The sequence below is a fragment of the Capsicum annuum genome, chromosome 2, assembly GCF_002878395.1.
Source record: "Capsicum annuum cultivar UCD-10X-F1 chromosome 2, UCD10Xv1.1, whole genome shotgun sequence".
Classification (NCBI taxonomy): domain Eukaryota; kingdom Viridiplantae; phylum Streptophyta; class Magnoliopsida; order Solanales; family Solanaceae; genus Capsicum; species Capsicum annuum.
The window spans coordinates 104969433-104986885 of NC_061112.1; the positions used below are offsets into that span (position 1 = coordinate 104969433).

At 32.1% G+C, this 17453-nt stretch overlaps 1 protein-coding gene across 1 annotated transcript; it reads right to left on the minus strand.

Annotated features, from left to right (window-relative positions):
- Window positions 1-16082: 16082 nt before the first annotated feature.
- Window positions 16083-17106, minus strand: LOC107861071 (aspartic protease inhibitor 10). The gene has a single exon (XM_016706460.2). The coding sequence runs from the start codon at window positions 17036-17038 to the stop codon at window positions 16280-16282; it is 759 nt and encodes a 252-aa protein (XP_016561946.1). The 5' UTR covers window positions 17039-17106; the 3' UTR covers window positions 16083-16279.
- Between the last annotated feature and the right edge of the window lie 347 nt (window positions 17107-17453).

Consider the following 17453-nt stretch of genomic DNA (forward strand, 5'->3'; position numbering starts at 1 on the left):
CAAGTTAAGGTTGAGCAATGAGTCCTAGTGAGTTGCATCAAGAAATTGATTTTCCAGAATGGAAATGGGAGGTGATCAACCTAGATTTCATTATCGGTACCAATTTGATTTAATTTGGGTCAGCGTGGATAAGATGATGAAGTCTGCTTATTTTTTACAGTGAGGACTACCTTTTCGGCAGAGGACTATGCAAAGCTGTATCTTAAAGAGATTGTGAAGCTAAATGATGTGCCTATCTTAATTATTTTTTATAGTGGTATGCAGTTTATTTCTCACTTCTAGCGGTCTTTCTAGAGAGGATTGGGGACTAAGGTTAGTTTGAGTATTGTTTTTCATCTGTAGTCAGATGGGCAAGCAGAGAGAATTATTCAGACATTGGAGTATATGCTTCGAGCGTGTGTGGTTAATTATAGTGGAAATTGGGTGGAGCATCTACCTTTGGTGGAGTTCACTTACAATAATAACTATCATTCTAGTATTGGTATAGCCCCTTTTGAGGCATTGTATAGTAGGAGGTGTCGATCTCTTATTAGTTGATTTGATCTTGGTGAGACAGATATGTTTGGTCTGGATTTGATTTATCAATCTATGGATAAGGTGAAGGTGATTCGGGATAGTCTTAAGGCTGCCTAAAGTCGCCAAAAGTCCTTTACGGATGTTAGGCGTAGAGACTTAGAGATTGAGGTTGGGGAAAAGGTTTTGCTAAAGGTGTCTCCCATAAAGGGATAAGTGCAGTTTGGTAAGAAGGGGAAGCTTAGTTCCTAATTTATTGGTTCTTATATGATTTTGCGAAGGATTAGTAATATTTCTAATGAATTGGAGTTGCCTACTAGTTTGGGTTTGGTTCATCCGATCTTTTATGTCTCAATGTTGAGGAAATACATTGGTGATCTTTTATCGGTCGTTCTTTTGGAAGGGTTGGATATATCGAATTTTCTGTCTTATGAAGAGGTCCCGATTGAGATATTGGGTAGGCAGGATCGTCAGTTGCGAACCAAGGATCTGGATTCAGTTAAAGTTTTATGGCGGAATCATAAGGTGGAAGAGGCTATGTGGGAAGCGGGGGAGGACATAAAGTCTAAGTATCTTCTCTTGTTTTGTGCTCCTAGGATTCGTGCGGAAGGTATGCATCTTGAACACATATTTATTTTCTTAGTTTGTTAAAAGAAAGGTCAGATCTCTTGCATCTTTGTTTTCTATCCTAAAGGTAAGAGTAGAGGAATCTAAGGGTTGGATTTATGTTTGATAATGCTAATGACCCGTGTTTACGTCTACCCTACCTTATCCGTCATTCGAGGATGAATGTTCCTAGTAGGGGAGAATGAAACATCTTGGTTTATGGACCTTAGAAGATTTGGAATTCCATTCTCTGAACCCAATACGACTCATGGGTACGAGTCGTATATCGGGGTACGGATGGTATGGACCTGTCATGTACTGACTAGTGTTGATTAGTGGGATGGGTTTGGTCACTGCAATGGGGTACGACTTAGCTTGTACGAGTCATATGGTTGGATACGGAACGTATGGTGTGGTTTTTTCCTTTATTTAACCTTAGGCATGGTAACTTAAGTTGGGTATGAGTACGAGTGGTTCACCTTGAACCGTATGACAGGGTACGAGTTGTATAGGATACTTATATAGGGGATAGTGTTCAATCCTCTTGGTATTCTTTCTTGATAGGGGTACAAGTTGGAAGTACGGATCGTATATTATGGATACAACTTGGGATGGTTGAGTTGTATGCCTGACAATGTTGGGTCCAAGGGTTGAGACTTTGGATACGAGAGGCAGGTTCCAATCACATCGGAGGGTACAACTTATGTGGGTCAGTCATATCCCTGTGATGGGATTTTCGTGCAACTTAAGTGGGGGAACTCTGGACATTTCTCCAATTACCCTAGTAGGATCCCACAACTTATAATCTAATTGGGGGAGTATTTACCCTATTATTCTAATCATTAACACCTAGAAATTATTCATTAACACTCTAAAATCCTCTCAAGAGCTTTTGGTCAAGGAAGGTAGGGTTTCAACTTAAGAGCTAATTTAGGGATCTTGTTGGTGATTTCTCCCCATCTACTCTATTAATTAAGGCATGTTCTCTTCCCCCATTGTTAGTTCCAACTAAAGCCATGGTTTTCATTATTGGTTTTAATTATTTCATTATTGTATGCTTTCGGTTTTTAAATATGATTTGGAGGTTTTGATTATAAATGGTTGGTTATGGTTTTCCATGGTTTTAATTATGCTTTTATTTGCATTAATAGTGATTTTAGATGATTGGATTATATGGGAACGGGTATTGGTAATTGGAATTGGTTTTGGATAAATTATGCCCCCAATGTGTTTGACAAAATACTTATAAAGACATGTTCATTGCAGTGTTTACTTTTAAATGGAACTCTTGCTTGTTTTAAACTTGGAAAAGGAATTATGCATGTTTTAAATGATTTAGAAAGGTAAATAGCTAAATGGTAATGCTTGTGGGGTACATGGTGATCGCTAAGTGGTTTGATATGGTATATGAAAGGGCACTTGAAAGTCCCCTTAATCTATAAATGGTTGGCTATGGATAATACTTGGAAGTATTAGTTAGTATGACGATGCCACTATTAATAGCCTTGGTTAATAAATGGATAATGGCTTGGTTGGTTGAAAAATGGCTTTAATTGGGCATTAAAAGGGGGATGTAGCAAAGTCATGGAAGATGGAGGTCCTGGGGGGACCAAAACTGGAAACTCATATATGCCGATATGAGGTTGGTCGTGGTGACCGTGTGCATGATGACACATATTTTATTAGGGGATGCACTTGTTATCCTAGGGTATTTTCTTTGGTGATGCGGCTTCAAGCACTGGGTCCCTTTCAGCATGGGGAGTGTAACGACCCAGGAGTACACCTTGGACGCCGCACGGTGCTTGCGGTCCCATGAGACCATAAGCTAACCCATGAGCTGGTACCTATTGTGAGCACTGAATAAAACTGATAAACAACATATACGGAATTTTGACTAAAATGTCATAAGGTTTTAATAACTGAAATTAATACTGAATTATGGTTTAAAATGTCTGGAAATATATTGATAAAATGACTGATAATCACCACTGATAACTGACCAACTATCTGTACTAGTCTGAAAGCCTCTAAACTATCTGAATTTAGAGTTGATGGGACAAGCCCCCAACTAACTTCGACTGACTACATAACTGAACTACTAACATAACTGAACATAAGATAACTCGTCCTTGAAGGAAGAGAACTTACCATGGCTACTGCTACTGATGCAATGAAAAGTCTAATTACGATCGGGGATCCGTGCATCTGAACCTATGATATAAGACATCATAATACAAAAAAAGAGTATGCGGTCAGTACTTTTAAATGTACTGGTATTCTAAATGAGGTTAGGCTGATATACACGGGTTCATGTTTATGAGTAATAACTAACTGAATGTATAAGATGAGGTACTGAGTTAAAATGCATGAAAACTATAAAGACTAAGAAGGCACGACCATGCATAAAACAAGTACCGAAGTAGCAAATAAACTTAGATACTGAAATCTGATAGTTAATTAACTGGTAAACTACATGCTATGGTCAAACAACACTAAACTGAATTCTAAATTGAATGCTAAAACTGAAAATATGGGAGCTTTCATCTAACTGACATGCCCCAATATAGACTGATTAGGGTCCAACTTGTAACCCCAATTAAAAGGCTGTTAGTACCGTGCCAAGGTAACTAACAATGGATGGGTCAACCCTAATCTAGTAGGAAGACTCATGAGATATATATATATATATATATATATATATATATGTCCAACCTAGACTGGCAGGAAGACATATTAACCTGTGTTGGCTATATAGTTCTGTAACTTAGGGATTGCTACTAAGGGTCACACCATAAATTGGTAGGATTGGCCCCATCCTTGGGTTCGCGCGGTGCTGAATCCTACTTCCAACTGAACCGATACTGAGCACTAAACTGGGCTAGGCTTGATTATACTCACGCTGACCTTGTTAACTGACTGAGTACTACTGCACATGATTCGATCGATACCTTTCTATGACTATCGTAAACTAGGTAAACAGCTATATTTCAAGTATGATAACCCCCAGAACTCGATACATTGACAATAGGACCATAACACAAATTTTAAAACATTACAAATAATTCAACTTTCACTCATTTTAGTCATTTTATCAAAAACTTGGAAGGCATAATCTTGTACATGGGAATGATCAACATGGTAACATATCATGACTTCAATAATTAATTCGCAATTTAGGGGATTTAACATGATACTTACATCAATCAACGTACGCATTACTTTATTTCACATGAAATTCATACATTCATAACTTGACACCCAAATTACAACGTATACATGGACATAATATTATATAAATCAAGCAAATCAATAACTCAAGCTTTGAAAAAGGTTCTTGGACTCCAGGGGTTGGAAGGTACCCAAGGATGAACACTTAACATACCTCAATTGAAGAATTCGTAAGGGTTCTTGGTGGTTTCTTGAAACTTGAGCTTGAATATTTAAGATCTAGTGTTTGATCTTAAGAGAGAATGGTTTTCAATTGAGAGAGTTTGAGTAAAATATGACCAAATATGCTATTTAGGGCTTTAATCCCGTGTTATGGACCTATTGGGTGAAGGGAAATTGACTCATTTTCCCTTTAAAATGCGGAATAAAATTAAAGAAAATACACGGATCGAATTGGGCTGGGCACCGCGAGCTCCGAAGCACTGCTCAGGAGAGAGCGCCATGGGCTCCATCGTAGCTCCCCCAGTACCATATTGGGCAGGGCATCGTGGGCTAATCGCCCTCCTCTATTGTTTTGGATGTCCAAACACGCCCTTACGCTTGTTTAAAAATTTTGAAACTCACTCGAGATGTACTATTGACTTCCCGATCATGAATCAACATAAAAACTAACTTTTCGATGTCGAAAAGGTTGAGAATAAATACGTTGAAGTTTGAGGGATTTAGAAATGACTAAGTCCTTACATTTAGTAAAATATTCTAAGTCTTGGACCCCTTTTACATGCAAGATTGAACTGAAATGAGCTTAAGACCTTATGGGGTCTTATAGGGAGCTAAACCCATATAACTCGTGGGTGGTTTAGGACGTCAATAATTACACAGGATAGGTGAAGGTTTTAATACATGCTAAATTCGGTTTCCTTTCCCGGTATGATATATATGTGTGTGTGTGTACGGTTGTATGCATTATGGATGGATTTACTTGATTTTATAAATGGCATTATTTTCTCCTTATCCTGAGTTCATGTTAGTGATCACTTGCTAACCCGTCTACCGGCGGCTTTATACCCAAGCTATGTAGGAATTGGTCGTTCTACTACTCTTACATAGTGATTGACTCGATGATCAGCATTTGGACTGGAGTAGTGAGCTTTCATCTTTTCAAAAGGCTCCATTTCATGTTATTAATATTTTTAGACACTTGAATTATGATTTGGATATTGGTTTTGGTCATGGTTGGGGGCATGCTCCAATCGGATATTTTTACTCTTTTTGGTTAAAGGTTTTGTGGTACTACTGTGGATTGGTGTGGGCAGGATCAGTAATGGTGTTTTCCTTAGCATTGGTATTGGTGTTGAGAATTACACCCTTGGATTATATTATTGGTTGTTCTATTGTATTATATTTTGGTATTGATTATCATTATATGTTATGGAACTTATCTGGTTATGGCTTAGCTTATAGCCTTTGGTCTGGTACAGTTGGTATGGTTGGACGGTTGGACTCGATTGGGTTAGTCACTGTCGTGATCCGATCTCAGAGTCATCATGAGAGCATTTATACTATCTTGTTATATGCTCTAAATTCACCCAACTCAAGGCTAGAGGTTGTGCTGGATAACGGGGGTGATCTCCATTCTCGGTCGAACTTGGGACGTCCATTATGTCTAGGCTCTAGTTCGGGTCATGACACTCCCATATTAGTCTAGTTATCCCACCAAAGACTATTATTTTTAGATTTACATTCATAGCACATCTACATCTATAACTTGCTTAGCATCCAGCGAGGTGAATCTGCATTAATATTTGGCATTTAGCATTTTGAAATTTGAATATTGAGAGTTCGTAGTCCCCTAAATTTTCAACATCTGATCATATTAAAGCTTTCACGAATACTTGTAGTTTGAGTCTTCTCAATCCCACTCTATTTCCTTTCTTTAGAAAAAGTTATCTTTCCCCAATCACTCCAATAATATTTTAGCTTATATGCTATTGCTTCCACAAAAATCTAGTTATGTGTCTCGCAACTTTCTCAAAAACTCAACTAGATATTCCACAACACAAAAAAGATGAGTAGAAAGTGCTTGCAATTTGCAACACATGTTTTATTAAGGCAAAAATTCACATATAGTCTCATTAGAATATGTATAACTAAATTCCTAGTCTAAGTTTTAATAATTACAATTTATAGTCAAGATTAGTGGTAGTTATATGTATATATACAATCAAAAAAAGTTCATAACAGCAAATAGAGATAAAAAAAAATTTTAAATGCAATAAATTTTCTTAATCTTCTCCAACTTTCCACTTATTACTCTGGTATAACAAATCGATTATTATGGATTTATGTGCTAATCACTTCCTCAAAAGTCAGTTAGTTTTTTTTTTAAACCATGATTTACAGAAGGAGAAAATCAACACCAAATTTCTTACAATTAATTCATGCATACAAAATTCTGGTAAATACGACTTACGAAAATCCTTTTTTGTTTGAATTTATTTTCTCAAATCCTTTTTTGAATGTAATATGCAATAGAAAATTGAATTGTATTATTGTATTGTTGTATGCAACAATTTGAATTGTAATTTTGGATTTCAGTTTCTAAAAATTTCAATTGTAATTTTTGTTGACATCCATTTATAGAAATTTTTATATTAAGTTTCTATTTTCATAATTTGGGGTATTTTCACTGAAGCTGCTAAAAGGTTATAATCCTTGTTTGTATCCTTGTTTGAATGGTTGTTATAATCCTTGTTTGTATGGTATGTATTCAGTTTCTAATTACAATTTGTATGTTATGTATTTTTTCAATAGATTTTATACAAAAAATAGGGTTATTGCCAATTGTTTTGAAGCATTTAGGTGTATGGAATATAGATAATGAGTATGAACAATACCAGCTCGACTCAATTGCAATTGATGAAACTGAAAAATACGATGATTTGCTTCAATTGATTGGTAAGCAACTTTATATTGACTTTAATTTGACAACCATGAAAATAAAATATAAAGTTGGTTGTAGCAGTAAAAAATGGAGATTCATAATGACATGGAGATGACAGTGTACGTAATGATGCAAAAAGAAGAAAAAAGATTCGAAAACTATCCGTTATGTGTTTCTCTTTTGGTAAATCTTTGAAAAATGATGAATCATGTTCGAAGAAAAAAGGAGAGAGTTCTTCTCACGATCAGAAATTGAACATGTATGCAAACTATATGGATGAAAAAAAAAAGAGCAAAATTGGTGAAGATTCTTGTGACCTTATTGAAAGTGTTGATACAAATGATCAAGAGTAGACAATTATTTCTAACCCAAATCATAACGAGGTGCTTCTTGGTCAAGTGTATAAGGACAAAGACACTTTAAAGTTGGTAATGACCCACTATTCAATCAGAAACAGATTTCAATTCAATACGAAAAAATCAAATACAAAAGGGTAAGTTACTATATTATATTATTATATATGCTTTTGTATATTTATTTTTTATTGTTACAAATGTTATTTTTGGTATTTGTATATCTGTTGTTTATATATCTGTATGTAATTATATTTGTATATTTATTTTTCAATTGTATTTGTATATCTGTTTTTTAATTTTATTTGTATAACTATTTTTGAATTGTATTTGTATATTTGTTTTTGAATTGTATTTGTCTATCTGTTTTTTAATTGAATTTGTATATCTGTTTTTTAAATGAATTTGTATATCTGTTTTTAATTGAATTTGTATCTTTGTTTTTTAATTGAATTTGTATATTTGTATTTTAATTGAATTTGTATAATTGTATTTTAATTGTATTTGTATAACTGTGTTTGAATTGTATTTGTATATCTATTTTTGAATTGTTTTTGGATATCTGTTTTTTAATTGTATTTGTATATTTTTTTTTAATGTTACAAAAAGTTATTTGTAATATTTTTATGCCTATTGTTTGTACATCTGTATTTTGGTATTTATGTATAGCTGCATACATAAGTTTAGTGTGTTATTATATGTGTAAACTTTCAAAGAACTAATTTAATACAGTGAGTAAATAGGTTACATATTGTGGGTACAGTATGTAGGTTCCATAAGTTTTATTGATTTTTTTTTAATAATTATGTTTGTTTTGTTTGTGTAAATTATTAATAGTAATGGATAACTATTTCATATCAGGTATACTTTGGTGTGTAAATCAAAGGAACGTGGTTGGTTTCTAGTGGCATCTAGCAATAAGAAGATCGAATTCTTTAAGATTAAAAAGTTCCGACATAAATATACTTGTCCTTTAAAGGATAGAGTGTACCAGCACAAACATGTTAGTAGTGCATTTATTGGTAGGATTGTGAAACAAAAGTTATCCAATCATAAAAGAGTGTATACGATGAAAAACATACAGGATGATATTAAGAATAAGCTTGGATTGGATTTGACTTATACAATAGCCTGGAGGGCTAGACAGAAAGCTTTGATTTCATTAAGGGGGACAACATATGCATCACAGAACAGATAGTCTGGATATTTATACATGTTGGAAAAGACTTATCCTGGTTCACATATACGAATGAAAAAAATCTGATGATAAATTCTTTTATGTATTTATCTCTCTACTCTTCAATTGAAGGGTTTGATTCATATCGACCAATTGTTGTTGATGGCAGTTACCTAAGGAGAACATATAATAAAACTTTCATGTCGTAAGTACATTTGATGGAGCAGTTTTTTATGCTACTTACTATTTTTTCAATACTAAATATATGGTATTAAATATATTAAAAATATATTTCATAAATTTTTTATGTATAACATGATGTATGCAAGACATATTTTCCCCTAGCTTATGGAATGTTGAATTCTGAGAATTATGTAGCATGGAGTTGGTTTTTTGAGCAATTGAAAAAAGTTTATGGTATAAAATCAAATATGTGTGTTATATCCGACAGGAATGAGAGTATTATAAAGGTCGTGTCAATTATATATGATGGTGTTGTACAGTATGCTTGCATCTGCCATTTGTGGAAAAATGTGAAAACCAATTTTAGAAAGTCGCATGCTAAATTCTCGAAAGTGTTTTATGCAATGGAAAAAGCATATACAATTTTTGAATTCAACAGTCTAATGAAGAAAGTTGAATAAATAGATATTAGGGTGAAAGATTACTTGCAGTTGGCCGGATATAACAAGTGGACTAAGGTGTATGCAACTGTAAATTGGAGATTCACTCTAACCTCAAACATTGTTGAAATCATTAACAAGCGCCTTAAGGAAGCCATGGAATTGCCTATATATGATTTCTTGAAGGAAGTTAGAAAGATGTTTGGCAGATGGCATCACAACAATCGACAGGTTGGAACATTCACGATTACACCTGTATGCGGGAAATATAATGAACTCCTTGAGTTTAATGAGGCCAAGAGTACGCGAATGAGGGTAAGTATTTTATTAAAAGTACATGATACATTTATTTATTTTTTGAATACGTATATATATAACTGTATATGCATCTCAGGTTGTGCCCGCAACAGATTATGTTTATTTTGTGCTTCATGAAGATTGACGTTTTATTGTTTGTCTAGAGAAGAAGACATGTTCTTGCCATAGATTTGAAATCAATGAAATTTCATGTGCTCGTGCGTATGCAATGTTAAAGAGCAAATATTTTGAACCCGATGATTATTGCTCTGACTTGTACAAGACAGTCTCGGTGTTGGGTACATATGAGGTTCCAATATTGCCTCAGCCTGATAGATCCACATGGGAGATACCAGATTATATATTGAGTGAAACTATTCTTCCGCCAAAATACAGATGTCCACCTGGAAGGCTAAAGAAAAGAGAGAGAAAAGTTTGCGGGAGAATTTTATGGGACTAAGTCTATAAATTCATACACTGCTTGTGGGTTTAGGGGACACAATAGGCGTTTATGCAGAAAAATATGTCGAGTTGAATAATTTTTTTACCTTAAAGTAAATTTATGTTTATTTTTTAAAATTGTAAACACTCAATAATTTTCAGTTATGATTTCTATCATTAATTATTTTGAGCTACTTATTAGAAATATGAGGGATTATCTATTAAGTTAATTTTCAGTTTTTATATATATATATATATGTGTGTGTGTGTGTGTGTGTGTATGTACTAGTTTAGAGTACATGTGTTGCACGTGTATATAACAACTATAACTTTCCTTAATGGTAAATTCTCTTTATGTTTCTTTTATATATATATGTGTGTATATCTATATGTGTGTGTGTGTATGTATGTATATGTATGTATATGTATGTATATACTAGTTTTGAGTACGTGCGTTGCACGTGTATATAACAATTATAACTTTCCTTAATGATAAATTCTCTTTATATAAATGAAATAACTTTGTTTTGATATGAAATGGTAGAAATAAATACTTGTAACTGATTAAATGTAGAGAACATCATCATATATTAATTGAAGATATTATTTAAATGCATTTTGAAAAAAAATATTCATTCGTGAATGTAGCATAATTTTCAAATGATACATTCTTTACATCGATGAGATCATAACACAACAACAATGTGCTTAAAATTCTTGATGCTTCCACATGCAAGATTGTTAGAGTTTTAACCCGAATTTTGTTGATTCGGCCTTGAAAGTTTTGCGGTGCGACTCGTGTTTGTGATTTTCAATGGGGTCTGTGGTGGTAGCGTAGGGATCGGGCCGATATATGTTTTTAGGCCTAGGACCTATTTCTATGCACGTATTATATAAGTGCAATTAGCGGGTTGGTTTTGGACATTCAGAAATTACATCGTACTCCACATTGTACTCCTCTTCCTTCATAGTAAAATTCCTCTACCTCTGCCCGTGGTTTTTCCCGCAAAGATTTTCACGTAAATCTGTGTGTTCTTGTTTTTCTTTCTGCTTGTGATTTGTTTTATTCTGTCCGATTCATAACAAAGATGTATACGCGTTTCCTTTGATGTTTTCATGTAAGAATTGCACATGATTTCATGTAAGAATTGTCTCTAATAAGACAAGAGAGTTGCAATCACAGAGCCATGTAAGATATTAGAAAAAATATTTGAATATTTTTTAATATAGAAAAGATCATCAATCTGTCAACTAGATAAACATACACCACATCTAGAAATGAGTCTTCTTCGTGACCAATGTACTTTGGATGAGAGGAGAAATCAATACCTTTTTTACTGTAGAAAATTGAATTTGCTAGATACGTAGGTATCAATTCTGAAAGTTTTCTCATCTCATGCGCCACAGATGCATTATGACAAGTAGACTTGTAAGAGTCATACACATATAAACATCTGTCATTGAATGACAGAACAGCCAATACCCAATGTATTTTAAGGTATCAAAAATTTTTATCTCCACGTAACATGCCATATGTGAAGATTTCTTAGGAAGATCGGTAATTACAAAAATGTTATCCTATTAAATCAAAAAATACAGACGAGCAGAACAAAAAATAATATACACATTTATTGTATTATGTATATAAATCCTTATCCATGAACTAGTTATACCTAAATACATCCTATACCTCATACAAGATGTATATATCATCTAACAATATATATGTATGTTTATTGTGATGCTAAATTGTATATATATGTATGTATGAATCGAAAAAAATTAAAAATTTATATACTGTATATATGAATATGTATTCGTACTAATATGATTTTTGTCCTTAAATTATATATATGTATATGCACACTAAAGTAAATAAATGCTAATTGAATCCATCATTAAACAAGCAAATTTTTATCCCAAAAACATATGCAATATCTGCATCACAAAAAAAAGTTAGTTTGTCATCGAAGCATGTCCAGCAAATGCTCTCAGAAATACTATCCAAAATTAAAGCATCAACACAAAAACATTCAAATGCAATTCCAATCAGACATATTTGTACAATTTCACTCTATATACATATATCCACTGTATATACATATATGCACTCTCTCTCTCTCTCTCTCTCTCTCTATATATATATATATATGCAAATTATATATACATATATGCACTTTAAAACTGTATGTATATGCATATGCATACATACATATATATATATATATATATATATATATATATACATATATATATATATATATAGTGTGTGTGTGTGTACAATATTGTATGTAGATATATCCAAATGCAAACTTTATGTACATATATTTTTGTAGAATTGTATATACTTTTCTTCATACGAAAAAATTCATATATAAGTCCAGCAAACTTTATATACATATGTTATACCAAAAAATTATATGGCTATATGTATATTGAAATAAAAATGTAAATTGAACAATAATTCTATTTTATGAAAATATATGCAAAAATACCTCGTAATCATTGTCAACTTCATTGCTTCCCCATTTAGATTGAGATACCTTAGAACATTTTACCCTTTCTTGCTAGAAGATGCAAAATCTTTATCTTTTTTTTCGATATCAACCATTGATATTTTGAAAGTGTTCGTTAACTCATCTCTTGACTGTAAATGTACCATGCTACTGTGATTATTGACACGCTCATTGCTTCATTTTGTTCATGACTTCGCTCTCGACTTGTCCACTTTCAACTTCGCTAAAACCCCTGTATTTTCACTATCTAATTGAGAAACATTTAAATGAAATGATGGAGCTCCATAATTAATTATGGGTATATGTTCAATAACTCTTGTCAATCTCCTATTAGGGGATTCTTCATCCATTTAAAACAAGAAGTAATTGATAACTTGAAACCCTAATAAAAAATGAAAAATAGATGAACAAACAACAAAGAAATTTATAGAATATATAAAAAAAATAAAAAATTCAATCTAATATCAAAAATTTACAATTCTGTTTTAATTTATAGACTCAAATGGATAATATATAAGAAATTAAAAAAAATTCAATCTAATATCAAAAATAATAAAAGATATCCTCAAATCTTCAATAAATATCAAAAAGAAATTCAATCTAATATGAAAAATAGATTACCTCAAATCTTCAATAATTATAATATATGTTATCAAAAATACTAAAAGATTACCTCACTAACATAATATATAAAAAATCAAAAATAAATTTAATATAATAACAAAAATACTAAAAGATTACCTCAAATCTTTAATAAATATCATAAAATAATTTTATGTGGTGAAAAATCTGCCAAAATAATTTTTCATAGAAAAATCAAGGATTATATTATGTGATATCATAGTGATTTTGAGCTAAAAATAAAGAGAGAGAAAATTGAAGATCTTTTGAAGAATTGTGTATTATGATGTTGTAAGGTTGTTGTTTCTTCAATGTAAAATTAAGGAGACTATATGTGATTTTAAGAGAAAATTAAGGAGAAAAAAAAAGTTGAAGAACATATCTTCAATAATCTTGTGTTTTGATATTTCCATTGTTGCCGTTTCTTCAGCCAATAGAATAGAGAGGGAGAGAGAAAATAGAATGCCAAAAATAAATCATTGAGAAAGAAAATCGGTATATACAAATCTTAATATATTTGTATATAGGGTCCCACAGAAAAACTTATTTTAAACTGTCAAATGACTATGAATTGTAATTTTTTAAAATAATAATCATATCATATAGTTAATACAGTATTTTGTCTATAATATATAATTTTTTCTTTTATTAATAGTGTCGGAAGTATTTATTAGGCTGGGCTCGTTCATAAGGAATTTGGCCCCCCTCTCCATCATTTTCTTTCCTCCATTTTGTCAAGTACACATTTAGATGAGAGACATGTGTCTTAATTAATATTTAAAGTTCAAGATTATATTAAACTAACAAGTATTATAACCATAGTAAAGTGAATAAGTTTTAAAGAAAATATCCTTCAAATTTGGTAAGAAAAAAATATTCCTCGCAAATTTTGGTACCCATTAATATATAATTAAATTCATCTCATATTTTTATATATTCAAATATTAAAATTGTAGAAAATGAACTTAACAATGTTTTTATTTTGCCTAAAAAACATTGTTAGAACAATATTTTCCTTTATTTCACACACAAAAAAAAAAGAGAATACCTCATAGAAGATTTTTTTTTTTTTTTCTTTAAACGCAGTAGCTACTACGTGTATGCAACATCAACTCTCTTTTTTTTTTTTTTTGAATAATATTTTTTTATTTTAATTTTTTTTTAAAATTCTACATTTTTTAAAAAAAAAAAAAAAAAAAAAAAAAAAAACTAAATTCTAGTTTTTTTATTGTATGGTTTTTGTCTACATTGTTGATAATTCTTTCCTTTGTGTTTTTTTTCTTTTTTTTTTTTTTTGTCTCTCAACATAATATTTCAAGTATAAATTTACTAGCACGAAAAGTTATTTGATGATTCTCAGCTTCAAAATGTACTGTATAATTTAATATTTGGATATAAAAACTATATAAAAATACAAGATAAATTAATGATATAAAAAATACCAAGATTTGTAGGGGATATCTTATCTTACAAAGTTAAGAAAGTTTTTTTTTTTCAAAAGTTAATCACTTTACTTGCTATGATATTTATTAATACATTATAATCTTGATCTTTAAAAATTAAATAAGATATATGTCTCCCATCTAAATGTGTATTCATGAAATGGAAGGAAAAGGTAATAAAGAGGAGCCGGAGCCGAGGAGTGCTAAATAGCCCGTTGGTCCATTACTTGTCCTCTATGGTAATCCTTACCTTTACTGTAGAAATAGACCATTATGGGTGTAGGTAAAAAGATAATTTTCTACTTTGTTGACTTCTAGAGTTTATAATAGAGATAAATACTCTGTGTACTTTAAAAAATATCTAGGTTGTAGATAAAAAGAGTTTATCCGCTTTGTTAATATTCCTGATGATCGGTCACACGAGTTGTGGTTACTATAGATTATTTCCGCTATGAAGAAACCCGCAAGTCTCCTAAACTAATGTATTTATCAATTGAAATACTCTATAGTATAATTTTTCGATGGTTGACATGATTAGTATGCAGAACGTATATTTCTTGGATTTAATTTTAACGTTAAACTCGTAATTTGACTGCATTACTTCATATCTGTGGCTTTCTAACTTTTGTATAATTTTCTTCGGAGGTAGTGGTATGGACTGTGTATATTCTACCCTCCTCAAACCTCACTATGTGGAAATATACTGAGTCTGTTGTTGTTGTTGTATAAAAAGTTAAAGACTTTCATTGATCTCGTAAAAAGGTTTTCTACGATATGTGGATCACAATTTTTGGCCTTGTAAAATTCAACAAGCTATTCAAATTAGGAGTGTGCATCGGTCAGTTTAGTTCGATTTTATGTATTATCAGTTCGATTTATCAGTTTTTTATTTTTAAATATGCTAAATCATTAATCAAATCAATATGATATTTTTTATCGATTTTTGATTTATCAGTTTTAAGTCTTTAGCAGTTTGATTTTTGGAGAGTAAGAAGGTAAGAGAGCTTTAATTACATCTACGTTAAAGGTTCATTGTCGGTGAAAAGTATACAGGAGAGTTCGGGGTTTTTCCTGTTTCATTGTTTTTGTTGTTGCTTAAATATATAATAAAATTAATTCTCAGTTATAACAATGATGACGTTTATTCTTGTGGTTTACCAATTCGAACATGAAGCAAGGTGATGAACAAATAGAGAGTTCACCACTTAATTATTTCAAACCTTGATTTAATTTTCAAATAGAGCGATAAATTAGCTCATAAATAAAATATGATCTTCCTAAGTTCATTGATCCACTCCGTTTTCTTTTCAATTTATTCATATGATACTTTGTTGGCACACGTAACGTCATTATGCATGTGATTCTATTCTGTTACTATTGATTACTGGGGAACGAAGCATTACTATTCATAGGTTTAAAAGCACTTAAATACAAACACTCCAACTGAAATAATCAATTCGACAAGGTACACAACATTGGCATGCTAAGATATACTTAGCAGAGGGTTTATTTAGAAAGCAAACAAATTATTAATTAAGATGGTGGAAAGTAACATAGTGGCTGCAGCTAGCAGATTTATTATGGGTTCTCGAAACCCACAACAAGAGGGTAATAGTCTGCAGTAACATCAGTAGTCACAACACCTGCTATCTGCATCCTCATTCCTTCTACTAAAACCATCCACGCTAAATGACAGACGTCAGAAGTGCAAGCTGGACAAAGAATAGGACCAGGGCACCACAACAACTGGTAACCAGTTGCGTATTCGGACGAGTAACTCTTTAACCTGAACCAACTGCTATCTACTTGTCCTATGGTTCCTCCCTTAGTCGACACCAAACTAACCCCTTTTATAGTAGCACCGTGTTGCTCTTCTACTTTCCAAGTTGTATAATTCGAACAACCAGAATTGTACTCAGTGAACTGGATGTTAAAGTCTTGGTTTTCATGGATGCTAGGTGGTTTCCCAATATTTTTATACGGAATGAGTCTGATAGCACTATGTGAAGTTCCGCCTTCGCCGTTGTACTTGAAAGGCGCGTCTGGACAAGGGGAATCTGAATTTGGGGCTTTACCTAGATAAATATAACCACCTAGGACACCCCCATCAGTGTTACCCATGCGGTAAGTTTCATCAGGAGTAACTGGGCTATACAGAATGGTATGTACTACCGGATCATCAGACAAGGTAGAAGTAGATTTAGCCTTGTGTAAGTCAAGGAACTTAGGGGAAACAGTAGCAGTGGGTAACTCAATGGGATTATGGGAGCTGAAAGTTGATGAAAGAGCCACAAAGGGAAGCAGACACAGAGCTAAAAGGAATAAACACTTTGTCATGTTTGATTTCTGTAATGCTTTCTTCCCTGTGAGTTGTCACTAATGAAGCCTTCTATTTATAGTCATACCATATTCATCCCTCCATTTTAGCCAGCACTCCCCTCTTTTCCTTTCGACCAACTTGTTCAATTGATTTTGACTTGGCATGAGATTTAAGATAAATAAAAAAAAACATTTGAATCTCGTGATCGTAAATTAAAGAAATGTGGATTGTATCAAAATATATTTTAATTTTGTGGTTGTAACATACTAGGTAGAAAATTGAAATTAAATATTTGTCGAAAAAGGAAAAAGAAAAATTTGAAACGGACTAAAAATAAAAGTAACACAAACAAATTGAAATGTGAATTTATTATTATATTACCCTTTGAAAATTAATAAAATCAATTATTTGAAAAATGAGTATAGATAATAA

Bases quoted from the DNA above. Each gene is read 5' to 3' on its own strand.
- LOC107861071 (XM_016706460.2), bottom strand. From the start codon at position 17,038: ATGACAAAGTGTTTATTCCTTTTAGCTCTGTGTCTGCTTCCCTTTGTG.